The sequence below is a fragment of the Carassius auratus genome, chromosome 30 (genome assembly GCF_003368295.1).
Source record: "Carassius auratus strain Wakin chromosome 30, ASM336829v1, whole genome shotgun sequence".
NCBI lineage: Eukaryota > Metazoa > Chordata > Actinopteri > Cypriniformes > Cyprinidae > Carassius > Carassius auratus.
In genome coordinates, this window is record NC_039272.1 from 11,255,901 (window position 1) to 11,272,885 (window position 16,985).

Here is a 16,985-nt window from a genome sequence, read left to right on the forward strand (position 1 = left end):
TTTAAGAAATGTACACTTGGCAGTTTTGTGAAGAAATTCGTGGCATAGACATCATTTTTTTCTGTTTAAGCATAGGCTTTAAAAAAAATAAATAAAAAGAAACATTATTTTAGTCAAGTTTGTCCAGTTTTTAAATGGTGTTTGGGTTGGTATTTTGAGCACACAGACATGCACACCCACACCGCCCCCATCCCTCTAAGCCATTGGCATCACATCCAGTCCTACCTGAATATCAGCCAGTATGGCTGCAGGCAGTGATGATACAGCAGTCTTAATAGAGACACAATGCTAAAGGCCACGGTCAAGCATCAGCTACCCCACAGTGTAGTCTATTTCAGTGCTCAAAGTTACGATCGGGCTTCATGGAGGAGAATCCGTTCCAGCTAGACACCTGGTTTTATAGATACTAATCCAATCCAATACTAAAGTACTATTAGCCCATTACTGAGGCATAATTTCATTGATTTTTTTTAACCTTGGGGTTAAGGAGCAGCTTGCTTCCTCCCAACCCTGGCCAATGACCAGATCTAGTGCATAATAATATAAGTAGTATATCTAAGTCAATTCTCAGGCATAGAGAGCAGGAGCATCTCTCAGACACCTCAGACTTATTTCCTCGTTTTCTCATTAACACATCAGAGATTGAGATCCTCTGAAATCAGTGACTCATTTCACAGCTCATACGGTGAGAAACCACCAAAATATACTACCATTGACTTAGCGTTTCTAGACATTTTGCAGGCATGTTCTAATGTTAGGAGGAGTGGGGTAGGTGTTTGCTCCCTTCCTCTTGCAAACTGTGCATTATTTTTAGAAAAAGTTTATCATTTAGCTGACGTATTTAACTTAAAGAGATGCGTGCAAGTTATAAACATTGTTAAAATGCTTAAATAAATAATATTTGATTCTCTTTTCTCAATGCCAAGACAACAAATTAAGTAAAATATGCCACAGCTTACCCCAAACTCTTCTGTATTGTAAGACTGTATGGTAAGTGATTTTTATTTTGTGGTTCGCAGCTCCAGAAGTGGTAAACTACGAGCCACTTGGCCTGGAGGCAGACATGTGGTGAGAATAAGCATTATATCATTATCTGACCTCGCTGTTACCTCACTTCATTTGCTAATCATGTGTTTTTATTTCTGTACTCTACTCTAGGAGCATTGGGGTGATCACTTATATTCTGTGAGTATTCATAATCATCAGTGTTGCTGTGATGTTGTAAATATAGTTTATATCATTACAAATGAAATCTAAAAGCATTTATGGATTTTCACATTGGCTTTAAATAGCATCCATTTTCGTAATTGCATTATTTTTCTCAAACCATAGCTGTAATCACATTCGGCGGTAAAACGAAGGCATGGCGAACAAATATAGCTGAATATGAAGCAAATGAAGTTGAACTAAGTGTTTTCCAGTCATCTAACATCATAGAATAACCTCTCGTTGTGCAACAACTGTCAAAATGATTGATGTTTGAAGTAAAAGGAGGCTTAGTAAGCCGAGTGCCGAATTGGACATTGATGTTTCCATGGTCTGCATAGAGAATGCATCTGTTCAATTGCGTTTCCCTGCTTTAGAAGCATTCCTACAATATAATAATCTAATTGGATTAGCAGTGTAGAGTGGGCAAAGATTCGGAGGGGAACAGAGAAAAGATGAGCATTTGGGGAGAGAAATCCGAGTGTTTCTGAGAAACAAAAGAAAGATTTAAGCACTTGAAAAGACAAATAGAGCTCTTTCCACAGAAGTTCTTTTGATGCAAGTATCACATTAAAAATACAGAGCACTGCAGTGTTTTACTGCCATATAAAAATAGAGAAAGACATGGAATTTATAACACTGTCCATCAATGTGATGGATAATGATTATTAGCGCAACCTCTGGGTGCAGCGTCTAATTGTAAAGCTTGTGCTGGTCTTCCTGTGGAAAGATTGAGGTTTCTCTCTGTCTATATGTGTGTGTGTGTTTTTGTAAATGTGAGAGGGAACTAAGCATATCACAGAGCAATATAAACAGTGGAACTTGCCTGTTGCTTGTGATAAGAACTGAGGGGGACCCTCCTTTTTGATGAGAACCAAATCCTCATGTCTCTGACGTAAACAGTAAAAAGGAATATCCAGCTCATATTTCACCCTATGCTCAAAAGAGGGGCAAAAAAAAAGTCATCTCATAAAGAACAAGGGATGCTCCGATCAGGATTTTTAAGGGCGATCACAGAAATCGGTATCTGCCGATTATTGATGGACCGATATTTATTAATTTTTATTTTATTTTATTTTGCTTATAACGATGTCTTGGAAAGCAGACTGGCCGATATTAAGCCAATGGAATTTAATTTATTTGAATTAATATTAAAGAAATTTTTAATAATTTGAAAATGGATTAAAAATATGTGACAGTAAACATACATTATTTTTCATAAATGTATGTATATATATTTATATATAATGAAAGAAAAGTAAGTAAACACTTTAACAAACATTGCACTCTGTAATCAGAGAAATTTGTGTGCATTGGGAATCATATTTAATTTTAAATAAAGACAATGTAACACTCATTTTACATGCAGCACTCAGTGAAAATGACATGAATAGGACAGTGGGCAAATGAATAAAGCACAGCGTAGTTTGAAATCAGGAGTTTAAAGTGTTTCGAACGCGCGTCTTCAGTGAAGTGGAGCTGTCCTCCTGTCACACAGAGTACACACAATTATGCAGAATACAAATGCACACTTCACAAGATCTCTGCAAGTCTGCAAGGTTTGTGAAATGCAATGTTCATTAGACATTAAAGATTTGTTTAACAATTTAAATGCGTATTTGCTGAATGCTGAGGGTAAATTAAAAAATATTATAATTCTTGCCTTTCTATTACTAATAATATAAAAGTAATAGTTAATACTTTGTTTATTGTATACATTTTAATTCCTTTGTTTTACAGTTCTATCTGTTTATTAGACAGACTTAAACAACAACAGCGAACAAGAGGGCGAATGTGAGCACTGTGCTCTCAGGCACTGCCGTTTTCAGCATTATCAAAATAAAAGTCCAACCTCGAGCACATCGGCTAAACAGAAAAACTTATCAGCCAATGCTGATATTTTAAAAATTTCAAATATCGGGTGATATATCGGTCGACTACTACTACCGACACAATCACTGATACCGATCTTTTTAAAGGCTTCTTTTTATCATGTAGAATTATTTCTAGTTATGATCCAGTGATGCATTTTTAGGAGGGGGGCATTTTAGACATATTTTTTCAAATATATTTATCTCACCTAAATGTTTAATCATGCAGAACATTTTTGTTTTTACAGTTGTGCAATTGTTGCAAAATAGCTTAAAGCATAAGCCTGAGCTATGTTATACCAGGTTCAAAACTCATATATGTTGACTGTAAAACACAGTAGACCTAAATTATGCATTCATTGTGTTATTACTACATTTTCTGTGTCAATCCATGTTCATATTTACCACAAACAATGCACTGTCACTTTAATTCAGCACGTGCATCACAGCAAACTCGGTGTGGAAACAATTGCTTCACTGCAGCAGATGCACCGCTCATGGAACGCTTTAATCCGTAAACAGGCGTGTCATCAGCTTGAGGTCGGTTTATGAGATCAGCCTTTATAGAGACTGCCGATCAAACATCCGAAAGTGATTATCGGTCGACAGTGTTCAGTAGCCGATCAATCGGAGCACCCCTATAAAGAACATTAAGCCTACTTTTAGGATTGTAAGAGCCACGTCTGATCCAAAAATGTGTATTTTTTTTCTCTTTTCTTCTCTGTCCTGTTCATCACTATCTGTCCATCAACTTGTGCTAATATTAGTAGTCCAAAGAGAGCTGAGAAGTTCAATGTCTATCTCAGGGTTGTTCCTTACACTCCCCTTTCATCATAGGCAAATAAAAATAGAGCTTCACATCGGGTAGATATCACACACCTTTGTCATATCTAATCACGCTCTTCTTGCATTCCTGTTCCACCATTCTTTTCTTTTTCTAACATTGTTTGAGACTTCTTCTCACCCAAAGGGAATGCCATTAATTGGCAGTGTGAATTTATAACAGCTGTAACTTTACAATTAATAAAATTTCTCCTGACAGTGTTTCTAAAGGCTATGCAAAGATTTATCACTGCAGATTTTTAATTAGCAACAGCAATTAAGTTTCGATTATAATAGTGGAAAGAGAGTTATTTGAACCCAATGTTACTCTGTTCTATAACAGATTTTAATCACAAAAGAAAAAATGGAATTGAGCTTGTAAAATAAAGTGCTTATTTTGAACACTAAACGGCCTTTGCTTGTTTTCTCACACTTTAATAGTAATTGGTCAGTAGTAAATTTAAATAGTAAACTTTGTTGAATGCTGCTCCATTGAAGACCTTCACGTCCAGTAAATGGGAGATAAAATGGTCTTTTTTTATTCTCTGTATCTTCAGACTTAGTGGTGCCTCACCTTTCCTGGGTGAAAATAAGCAGGAGACACTTGCCAATGTGTCAGCTGTGGACTACGAGTTTGATGAGGAATTCTTCAGCAGCACCAGTGCTTTGGCCAAAGACTTCATTACACGGTTACTGCTCAAAGATCCAAAGTAAGAAGCCCTGAAGAAGCTTGTTATGGTTTGAGCTGGTTTGGTAGGGTTCACCTTTGTCCCTAGTTGTTTCTTTTATTGAGCAGTTCCTTTTTAGAAACCAACTGGCTTAAATAATATTTGATTTTATTATTGTTATTTTTTTTTTCACTATTTATATTGTTTTTTTTATTATTTAGAAATATTATTTAATATCATTAAACTATTTGTTAACTGATTTTCTGTGGTTATATTCAAACCTGCGAAGAAAGTTCGTCACAAATCATGTCACTTATTAACTAAGTAACTGAGGAAGTGGGTTGTGTCAACAAACAGAACAGGTTCTCTGCACATGAATGTGGAGACATGAATAATTCCTGTTTTGGTTCCATATCGGTCTACCAAGTTGCTTCTCTGCGTTTTGAGTGCTCTCAATTAGTCTTTATCGACACTGACCTCATTTACTTCTGATGATATTTAAAAGAGAACTAAAACTAGTTCTGCATAACTAGTTCACTAAAATTCTTTATTCTCAGCATAAATGCTGTTTAGGTCTCAACATTGTCACGGAAGCTGATATGCAACATTCCAGAGCCCAATCTCATAATTCCTTCTGTGTGTTCCGTATGCGCACTGTGATAAATATCTTTCGATTTGTGTACTGAATCCCTACTTGTTTGTCCAAAGGTTGTTTCTTAGGTGCTCACTTGTAGGAGCTTGTTGTTTTAAATTAAATAATGAGAGGCTCACAAACTGCCTGCCTATGTTCATTACTTTCTGTATGTTGAAAAAAGTAAATATCACATGTGGAAATAATGTTTTCATGTTTACAGAAAAAGAATGACAATCCTGGACAGTCTTCAGCACCCCTGGATCAAGGTTTGTCCAACAACCACTACATGTTAAACAGTTATCAAGCTCGCTATCATCTTAACACTTGGCTAAAATTGCGATTGTTTTCTTTTAAGCCAAAGGACACACAGCAGGCACTGAGTCGTAAGGAATCTGCAGTGAATATGGAGAAATTTAAGAAGTTTGCAGCCAGAAGAAAGTGGAAGGTACTTTTGACTGCTTCCTGTTTAAATGTTCAACAGTCAGATATTTGACACCATGTTTTATTGACATAAAGTGTGAGCAGTGTTGTGCCCTCAGTAGTGTTTTCTGAGGAATCAGCATTATGTGCCACGCCAACAAGTCATACCATTTCCACACATACTGTTAAAAGCACGCAAAACAAACCCTTGGAGCTATGAAACGATAAAGAAGCCCGCATAAAGTTACAGTGCTCTCAATCGCAGAATTAAGCTTGTGTCATAAAAACGAATAATAGTCAATTAACATCTTAACATTTGAAGAGTTGAAATATCATTTAATCTATTGAGAGGAGTATAAATCGCTGTCTGATGCTTTAGATAAAAAGCCTGTTACAAATCCTATAGAATGTGTCACCAATAGCATCTCTCCTTTAATATTGTTTGTTTGTTTTGTCTGACTTCCTTAGCAATCGGTGCGTCTCATCTCTCTGTGTAACCGGCTCTCCCGCTCCTTCCTGTCTAGGAGCAATATGAGTGTGGCCCGCAGTGATGACACACTGGTAAGGGTTCACAGTTAAAGTCATCATTCAAAGACGTATTAAGATTGCATTCATGTGTTACACCTTTAAAAAAGCTTGTCATAAGGATTTGAGAAAATGAGGTAGATTTCCCAAATTTTTGGTCTGTATTTCTGAGATGAACCGATCTAATGAGGTCCACACACCTTAGTAGAGGCTGACACACACATGCAAGGCAACTCCACACAAAATTTACTAGGACTATAATAAATTACTCAGGTTTTGGAATGATTACTGTTTAACACATTAACACGCATGATTGCCGATTGAAATGAGAGTTTATATTGAAGCTTGCCATGAAGTCAGATGGCTCATCCAACCGAATACGAGCACATTCACTGAGACTCGTACAGCCATGTGCGGTTTTGCATGGTCTTTATACTGGCCAGATATTTGCTTAGTGATGTGTGATAAGCCTGAAGATTATAGAGTTATTGCCGTAGTGCTACATAAATTGTTATCTAAACTTTACAGCTTACTATCTCTCTTTTTACCTGCTTCTTACACGTCACATATTGCCATAAAAGAAATGTTTTTACCTCACCTGAGGTGATCATTTAACTTCAAATGTATTTTTAATATTACCTGCATTATGATAATACTGTAACCTTAAGAAATAGTGCACTTAATCTTTATAGTGAACTTATATCTGTGAGAAATTTGGGGTTTCTGTGTGAACAGGAAATGGGTGGATCTCACAGGAAGTGTCAGCAACAATAATTAAGATGTGACATCCTTTATCATTCTAAAAATCCATCTGTACGTTACGATTCAAAAGTGTTTTTGTTTGTTTGAAAAAAAAATACTTTTATTCAGTAACAATGCATTAAATTGATCAAAAGTGACAGCAGACTTTTAAAATGTTACACCAAATCTCTGTTACAAATAAATGCTGCTCTGTTCTTTTAGAACGTTCTATTCATTAATGAATCATTTTCTACATTGATAATAAAAAATAAATATTTCTTAAGCAGCAAATATTATTATTATTATTATTATTATTATTATTATTATTATTATTATTATTATTATTATTATTATTCATATTTCTGAAGGATGTGACCCGGAAGACTGGATTAATGGCTGTTGAAAATTCAGCTTTGCATCAAAGAAATAAAGGACCCTTTTTTTAGACAGAATAATAATATTTCACAATATTGCTGTTTTATATTTTGTATTCTTTCAAAAACATTACACAATCTTACTGAATGGTTTTAACGTGCAAGTTTTTCTTTAAAATTCTTTTTAAATTCCATTTCAAATGAATATGGCTGTCAGTACTAAATTATATATTGTTAAGTGCATGGTTATGTCATCTGATACCATAACTGCGTCATGGTCTTTCCACAATATTCGTAGAACAAGTTTCCACACTCATCACCTAAAGGTCACATAAAATGACACAGTCATGTTTTACGCTCCATGAGTGTCTCCAGCATCGCATTCTTTAGAAGCCTCTGGCTGTTTGTAGAGTGTGTTCGAGAGTGCGTTCTGTGGAATAGTATGAGACGTGTATGTGGGTGATGTTCCTGTACACTCCTTCATTAGACACATGCACACATACTCTCTTTTTCTCTTTTCTTCCTTCACGGCCAGTCCAGTTTCCATATAGCTGTGTATTTGAGTGTTTTGTCCCACACGTCTGAACTGTCAGCTGCTGTTCGGAGGTGGCTGGGTCACATAGCTCACAAAGCAGCAGTCAAGCAGGGAAGAGAAAGCGTGGTCTCTTCTCCGCCCCTCGTCTGCATTATTCAATAGGATTAGGACTTCACGCTGTGTATTTGCTGATAAGACCAACTGTAATACTACTGAGCATACTAGGATTTGCTCAAAGTTTGACTGTCAAAGGATGCTTGCTGTTGTTTTTCCCTTCTAAAGCTCATTGAATAGTAGCCTAAATACTGTCATGTTGACAGTTTTTCATCTGATATTTATGACAGCTGTGCTTGTTTTTATTCATAAAAAGATCAAGTCAGAGCTGTTCAAGAGACATGTTGGAACTCTGTAGCTCACATTGTTAGGTTTAATTCTTACTCGTGACTCCAGGCCTGATCTATGGAAGTATATTAATGTCAAAAAATCTTTACTTAATCTGTCCACTAAAAATTCCAAATCTATACAAAAATGATTCATTCAAATAATTTATTCATTCGACCTAAAACCTAAAACTTGAATCTGTTTGAAAAACTTGAAAAAGTTTGAGGACGGTAAGGAAATTTTGAAAGAAGTTTTTCAGGCTCATCAAGGCTGCATTTTTTTCATTAAAAATAGTAAAAAAAAAAAAAAAAAAGTATATAGTGATAGTATATTTCAAACTGTTTAAATTGTAATATTTTTACATGCTTAATATTATTAATATTAAAGAAACTTTTGATACAGTTTTTGTCAACAATTCTTTGATGAATAGAATTTTCAATAAAACACCATTTATTTGAAATACAAATCTTTTGTAAGGTTATAAAAGTCTTTACCTTCAGAGTAATGCATTTTTGTGGAATAAATGAAAAGCAAAAAAAAAAATCATACTGATCCCGAATTTTTGAATGTTAGTGTATCACTCTGATAAATGTAATGTGTACTTGTTGTATGTGATTTGGTCTGTTAATCATAAAGGTATTTTTAAATTCATTGATTTAGTTTTTTTGACAGGATGAGGAGGACTCATTTGTTATGAAGGCTATAATCCACGCAATCAACGACGACAATGTTCCTGGTCTAAAACACCTGCTTGGATCTCTGACCAGCTATGATATTAATCAACCTAACAAGGTAAGAAGACAAAGCAAGACTCATAGAGGTGATGTGGGGATGACAGTCATGCTTATGGTCTCTGTCCAAGTGATCAGTGGCCAACCTGAGTTGACTGTTGTTTTCAGCGAAGGGTGACACAGCGAGTGACTGAGAAACAGTCACTGGACCATGTCTCATCCCATTTGTGTGAGACTGTGCTTTGTATAGGGGAATTTTGAATGGAATGAAAGAGACTTGAGGAATAATTTCCATTATTATGCTATAAACATTTCATAAATTTGCAAGGAGACTCTGCAAAAAAAAAAAAAATGTCTCAATCAGTAATCAGCAATAGTTTTGTCCAGTAAAAAATATTGAAACATCTTTATAGCAAGATACATTTTAGAAAAATTTTTATTGAACAATTTGTATTAATCAAAATTACAAATCTTTAACTCTCTGAACAAATGTTATAGTAAACAGTTTTTTTTTTTTATGTTTTACTAGAAAACCAGACAAATTTTCTGGTTAAGTTTTTTTTGGGTGTGAGTGTCTGTATATGTTGGAATGTCTTGTGTGTACATGTGTGTGACACAGGAAAAGAGTGTGTTTAGAAGGAGCTAATGAGGCCGAGGTTGATGAAACCGTAGTCTGCTCACAGATGTGAAGGAATCAAGCATGCTTTTAATTGTATTGCTCACAGCTGTCCAGCGCTATCTGTGTATATATAATACACGGTGAACACTATTCCCATGACTCCCATGCATTTATTCATTCAGAGGAGTTTATCACCATTCTTGAGAAACAATTCAGTTTTGCGCCTGCAAAAATGTTTTACCATCCACCATGATTGCTCTTCGCCAATTAAAACTGCTGTGCAAACAATAAAAAAAAAGAATCAGGCTAATTTGAATTGGCATGTTCATGCTGACTCACAATTATAGATTAATTAAAGCTACTTCTGAATGGTATGAGAAGCTATTAGTGCCTTGTTATATTCAGTAAAATGATTTGTGTGTGTGTGTGTGTGTACACATATTTCAGCACGGAACCCCTCCGCTCCTGATTGCTGCGGGCTGTGGAAACGTCCAGATCATTGATGTGCTAATGAAAAAAGGAGCGGAGATTCAAGCCTTTGATAAGGTGTTGTACTCCATTCTCTCACATAATTAATGTGCAAGAAAATAATGTACTCTTCAAAAGTTTGTGGTTGGTGTGAATTTTTATTTATTTATCTATTTATTTTTTAATGCTCACCAAGACTAAATGTATTAGATCAAAGTAAAATAAAAAAAACTGTAATATTGTGAAATAGTATTTCAATTTAAATATTGAATGGATATAATATATCAATATATAATGTAGTATATAATATATTACAATAAATATTGCAATTCAGTATTTTCTATTTTATTATGTATTTATGTATTATGTAAAAGTTTTAATTTAATTAAAAAAAAATTTTTTTATTTAATTCAAACAATTGTATCAACACCACACTTAGAGGAAGACACTGGATATGTTTCACTAGTAGTTTTAACAGAGTTTAAATGGTAAATTTGGACATGATAGACACCTGAAAATACATACAGCTACACACAACATGCCATTCTTTTCCTCAGACTGGAGCCAATGCTATCTACTACGCTGCCCGACACGGTCATGTGGGGACCTTGAAATTCTTGCATGAAAAGAAGTGCCCTCTGGACATCCAAGATAAGGTGCCTCCATCTTTCTCCATTTCTCTCTCACTCTCTCTCACACACTCACACACACACACTCAACAGTCCCAACCCCAGGGAGAGGACAGATTCGATTTTTCAAAGGCTTTCCCCATCCGGCAATCCGGCATTTTTTTTTCCAGAAAACCTTTCCTACTGAGTTCACACACCTCTCTACTTCCCATTGGTAATTTGCAGTTGCTATGGTTACTCGCTGGCCTGAGGTTTGCCGTTGTATGAAATAATTGTTGACTGCCTCACTCGTCAGTGAATTGCGGTCAGTCGAGTGAATTGGCGGGGTAAAGTGTTGTGGGGTTTTTCGGGAGTGCCTTACAGAATCACACTTGGCGTGTCCGCAGCTTCCTCATTACGGGTGTAAAGCGAGATCTTTAAACGTCCGCCTCAGCCTGAACTGTTTCCAGGAGGAAGTCCAGAGCAAAGCTGATTTGGGAAGGGTTTTGGCAGTTCTCAGCACAAAGAGATCTCTCCCTTGAACTGGTCACATTCTGTTTACGCAGCCTTTCCAGTTCCTGCACTGAAGTTCTTAGCTGTTTCTTGTTCAGCAGTTTTGATAGTTTCCCTGATGTACACAAACACATGGTCACTGCATTTTTTTGTTCAGATCATCAAGGTGTAATCGCATTAATAAAGTGCTTGCTCATCATTGAATTATGGGCAGACGTCAGTGTGTGATGGGAGTAATGTTTGACATTCTGTTCTAGTCTGGAGAAACGGCTCTGCATGTGGCAGCTCGTTATGGTAATGTGGATGTAGTCCAATACCTTTGCAGCATCCATGCCAACCCTGACCTAGTGGACCGGGTAGGTATCACACACACACACACACACACACACAAACTGATCTACACCACTCTGAACAGTCCAAGCCACTGTGGACTAATATGACACCAAGCTTTGTGGTTGCCGAATCACACAAAAGTTCAGTTACCATTGTGCAAATGCGATATTAACAGTAATTGAATTTAATAGATGACCGATTTATTTTGAGATTTTTATTTTTTATTTTTATGCTACTTAAAAGTCTTTTCACATCATGATTGCAATTAGAAACCTAAGTGGTCTAAATGAATTTATATATGTTTATATTGTCTGAGGAAGGCATAGAACCTTAAAATGTTCATCCAATGATATTGCTTGGTTCAAAGGATTATGATTACAATACACTGTCCTACCTGACTGTCAGTGTATGTATTTGCATATCTCGCCACACCCTGTTCGTGCAGACATGATACTTCATCACCCTACATTTAAAGGGTAATTACAGATCTAAAAAGAGTAGTGTTGGGTTGGTCATGTGACCTTAGTTGTTTCATCAGTCATGAGACGTCTGCCCCCATGAGGCATGTAAATAAAGCTACTCTTATTAGCCTTCTGCGTCTTCATCTCATGTGAGTCCACATGAAGTACTGTTTTTAATGATGAAGAAATTAAGTGTATCTTATTATTATTATTATTATTATTTCACATTTCATAATTATTTTAAAGTGCTCCATTATGGGTAATGAAAGGTTCATATTTTGGTTTTGGGAGTCCCCAACACCAGGCTGACATGCATGCAAGGTCAAAAAAACACTTTCATTGAAAAGACCAACAAGTGGGCGGGCAATATACTAATGTTTCATGTTGATGTCATATGAAACGGCTCGGGATTTATTTTAAAAATGACTCGCTTTAATGATTCAAAGTCAACTCTTTCTTTTGAGATAGAGTAACTTTATACACGGTGCACTTTCAGATTTAAAACTTTGCAGGATGTTTTCATTCTTTTAGAGCTGTGTTACACACTGCAAGAAAGCTCATTTTCCAAAATCAATAATAGGGGCACTTTAAAATAGTTTTCAATAGACACTACAGTAGCCAGTAAGATGCATTAAATTGTTTAAAAGTGACGGTAAAGACATTTATAGTGATATAAGTATTTTTGTTTAAAACAACTACTGGTCTTTTAAACTTTTTAATCATCAAAAAATCTGCATATTAGAATGATTTCTGAAGGAGTGAAATTCAGCCTTAGTGAGCATAAGAGACCCAAAATCCCACCAACCCCTAAATTTGAATGCTTTCAACTTTTCTTTTATAAAAGGAAATGCTTAATTTCAGATGTCTTTGATGACAGTGGGAAATGTAAGTGTAATAAATGGTTTCGCGAGTGCTGAAGTGGCATGAGTGCTCTCCCGCCACGTAAGCAAAAGTGTCCTAGTTGATAGATTTCAGGAAGGAGTCACCCTTAAAAAACATGCTGTACCTTAAATTAATGAGCCTGAAGCACCACTCAAGAGAAATGCAATAAAGAAAATCATTTTAGGATAATGTGTGAGTTAAATTATTACAACAGCAATCAATATTGTGCACAACCAAATTATTATTTAATAGTATTACACAAATCATTTTATAGCGGTTACTTTTGCCACGATCACAATATTAGTTACCATCCTACTTTTGCGTTCATTTTAATATCCTGCTCTGAAAGCCAAAATTGCAAAAGAAAACCAATATTCACACGCCATCCCAGGAGGCAGACACATTCATTGGAGGTGTCAGGGTCACAGCTAATTAAGAGCAATTCATCACATGAACCGGCCTTGACACAGACTAATGTTTTGTTAGCTCCATGTGTTCAAGGTTATTCATGAGCTCTTGGTCTGAATGCCAAAGACTGTTTTCATGCCTCCACAGGAGCAGGAGACACCTCTCCACTGTGCAGCCTGGCACGGTTACTCTGCGGTGGCCAGAGCCTTGTGCGAGGCTGGCTGTGATGTGAACGCCCGGAATCGTGAGGGCGAGAGCCCGTTACTCACCGCTTCTGCCCGCGGCTTCAAGGACATTGTGGAGTGTCTGCTGGAGCATGGGGCGGACTTGGACTCTGCTGATAAGGTGAGGACAGACACTTATTAAATATTAACCATTAACAACTGAAGTGCTGTAGGGTGTTTTATTGTTAATTAATTTTTATATTAAAACACATTTTTCTGATTCTTCTGATGCATGCTGTTTTTGTTGTATACACTGGTAGCTTGCCATTCAAAACAATTATTGATTACCCTTCACCATTGATCATGGTTTGATGCATCTGTGTATTTCAGGACGGTCACATTGCTCTGCATTTGGCAGTGAGGAGATGTCAGATTGAAGTGGTGAAGTGTCTGCTCAGCCATCACTGTTATGTGGACCACCAGGACCGCCACGGCAACACACCCCTTCACATCGCCTGCAAGGACGGCAACATGCCTGTGGTCATGCAGATCTGTGCGGCTAAAGCCAATCTGGATATTCCCAACAAAGTGAGTTTCAAACAGGATTGGTATATCCTCTAAAAAAAAATTTTACCATTTAATTTTTTTCTTTTTAAAGTTTAATTTTTAGTAATCACATCTCATGCTTTTGTCAGTTTTATTAGTATTTTGTTTTAAAATATTGCTATTTAAGAATTGTTTTTATTTCATTTGACATTTTTAATATATATACAGTTTGAATGGTTTATGATAAAATACACTTATAAAATAAAATATAATATAAATAATTTCATGTCTAATTTCAAATTACAGTCATCACAACTTTACCTACCTATTAACAAATTGTACATATTTTTTAAAAACCCTTTACCTCTAGTTACATAATTTAATTTTTCAAGAGCAAGGTTATAAGTCATCTCTTTGGTCCACTGTGAAAGGACAGGTCTTTGAATGTTCTTCCATACTAAAGCAATTACGTTTGACTTGTAACAAACTAAAATCTTTAAGCTTCCACATGTTTGCAGTTAAAGAAAAATTTAAGGATATATATTCTATAAACATAGTTTTGGTCCCAAAGGGATTTTTTTCTCCAGTCATTTCAGAAACCATTATATACTAGTTTTTACCTTTGTCTTATTCAAGTATTAATGTGTACGCTTTTTTGTCTTGAATCATCATCCACTGCTTTTTCAGTTCTTCGAGGTTTAGTTCACACAAGAATGAAAATTCGTCCATGTTCTACTCTCACACTTTCAGAATAATCCAATTGGAGTTATATAAAAAATTGTCCTTGCTCTTCCAAGTCTTTTAATGGGGGTAAGCGGGTGTTTGTTGTCAACAGTTCAGTAGATGTGAAATAAAGTGACACCTTTGTAATAAACATCCCTCACATGGCTCCGGGGGGTGAATAAAGGCCTCCTGTAACAAATCCATGCATTTTTGTAAGATAAATATCCAGATTTCACTTTTTTTCTAACATCTGCTTACTCTGGGACACAGAAGACGTGCAGGCGGAAGATGGAAGACGTATGTGTCGCGCACACCTCTGGGAAATGTAGGAGCAAAGGTTTATTTCGAGGTCTCCTCTTGGCTTATTTCGAAATCCTCCGACGTTTTTCTTTAAAAATCCTCTTTTTGTGCTTCTAATTCGTGACCAGTGTTTTGTTTTGTTCTCTCTCCACACTCGTCACTAACCACGCAGCGCTGATGTACTATGACATCCACCTGCACGTCTTCCGGTTCTCCACATTCAGCAGAAGTGAGAAAAAAAGTGTTTATTATGTTTGAAATCTGGATATTTATATTATAAGTATGCATGGAATTGGTACAGGAGGACTTTATTCACCCCCCGGAGCCATGTGAGGCACGTTTTATTATCGATTCGTGCACTTTATTTCACGTCTTCTTAACCGTTGACGACAAACTGCTTACCACATTGAAAGACTTGGAAGAGCAAAGTCAATTTTTTTAATATGACTTCAAAGGGATTATTTTGAATGAAGAAAAGTCACACACACCTACGATAATTCAAAAGTGAGTAGAACATGGACAAATATTCATTCTCGGGTGAACTAACCCTTTAGAATCCCCTCAAGTGACCCCATTTATTTGGTTGCAATTTTCTTGAATATTTACATACCAGTTATGCATGCTTGTTAATTATGTGTGAAATGTTTAAATGGCACTTCCATTACAGCTGGAAGACGATTTGAGTTCCTTCTAACTGAGGGCTGTACCGGTCAAGAGGAACTGAATTATATTCATATGAAATTGAATCATAAGCATTCTGCACTGTTATACACTTGAACAATTTTCTTTTCTAGTTCGATTTGCGATGAATAATTCTCAGAGAGGGTGTTAATGGATGTGTGCTTTCTATTTGTCTGTAGTTTGGGAGGACACCTCTTCACGTGGCAGCTAGTAACGGTGGTCTGGAGGTGGTGCGTCATCTCTGTGTTACAGGAGCCAACACTGAAGCCATCACTAATGTAAGTTCAAGACCATCAGGGGTTTGATGTGAATAAATAATATATCATTTGTAACGGTATTTTATATATATATATATGTAATATTTCTATATTTAAAATAGTAACCTATGTTTCACATGCTCTCCAAAGGTTTTTGTTGTGTAGTTTGGCTGCGGTCTTCTTTTAGTGTTAGATACTGAGGTGTAGCACTGAGCCGGTGTCCTGCCCTCTTAGCACATTAATCAAATTGCAGTCTCTTTATCTCTTTAAATAAGTGTTCATTTATCATTCACGACAGCCTAGATTACAATTCTGTCCTTAGTCTTTAATCTTTCAGTCAGCTGTGTCTTGTCTCATATAGTGCCTCTCCTGTCGGTTTGCGTGATCTTATGTGATTGTGTGAGTGTCCCTCCTTTGAGTGACTGATTTTTAATCTGACTCATTCTTAATATGTGGTTGTCAGGATTTATATGTCTGATATTTGTGCATTTCTTTGGTCTGTAATATAAGGATGTATCTTCTACTGGAGGTTATTAGCCTAGTGCATTAAAATGTGCTTTGCCAGAGTGAAGGTTTTGAATGAAAATGTACCAGTGGAGAATCATTATTTCAGCAGCGGCGAGGGACAGCACGCCCCAATGAACCCCCAACCTACTCATCCTAAACAATGTATGTTTTCAATCAATAACCCCAACATCCTTCCCCTCGGCCGGCCCTTGCTCACACCCCTTGCCTCAACACCATCTCAAAGCGCTCCTCCTCGTGTTAATATTGTATAGTGGCTGATGCACAATGCATGTTACAGCACACAGGAATTTAGAGAATCCATAATTTATTGCCAGAGGCTTATGGGTCGGCGGCTTGAGAAAGAAAAATATGGCATCCATATATAGTACGCCATTGATTAATGTGGCCTTCACACTTTATGTTTTGCTCCTTTTCTCACGTTTTTTTTTCAGGCTATACGTTACCATGCAAATGTGTGAGGTTGGTAAGATGATTTAACTACATCATTGCGCTAATTTAATTACATGAGCTGGCAGTGAAAAATACTTCTGAATGTTAATTTCAGCATTTATGAAATGTTGCATTATTAAAATAAAAATGTACTGTT

The 16,985-nt window shown here is 36.3% G+C and overlaps 1 protein-coding gene across 2 annotated transcripts in view; it reads left to right on the forward strand.

Moving 5' to 3' along the window:
* The window catches only part of LOC113049202 (death-associated protein kinase 1-like), a 70,289-nt gene that overhangs the window by 38,920 nt on the left and 14,384 nt on the right, over nucleotides 1–16,985 (forward strand). For both annotated transcript variants that reach the window (XM_026211347.1, XM_026211348.1), the window contains exons 6-18: nucleotides 1,020–1,068; nucleotides 1,159–1,185; nucleotides 4,457–4,609; nucleotides 5,422–5,467; nucleotides 5,557–5,646; nucleotides 6,090–6,182; nucleotides 8,850–8,969; nucleotides 9,975–10,073; nucleotides 10,553–10,651; nucleotides 11,374–11,472; nucleotides 13,348–13,545; nucleotides 13,755–13,952; nucleotides 15,794–15,892. In XM_026211347.1, the coding sequence (XP_026067132.1) occupies nucleotides 1,020–1,068; nucleotides 1,159–1,185; nucleotides 4,457–4,609; nucleotides 5,422–5,467; nucleotides 5,557–5,646; nucleotides 6,090–6,182; nucleotides 8,850–8,969; nucleotides 9,975–10,073; nucleotides 10,553–10,651; nucleotides 11,374–11,472; nucleotides 13,348–13,545; nucleotides 13,755–13,952; nucleotides 15,794–15,892 (1,370 nt within the window). The remainder of the gene's footprint in view (nucleotides 1–1,019; nucleotides 1,069–1,158; nucleotides 1,186–4,456; nucleotides 4,610–5,421; nucleotides 5,468–5,556; nucleotides 5,647–6,089; nucleotides 6,183–8,849; nucleotides 8,970–9,974; nucleotides 10,074–10,552; nucleotides 10,652–11,373; nucleotides 11,473–13,347; nucleotides 13,546–13,754; nucleotides 13,953–15,793; nucleotides 15,893–16,985) is intronic.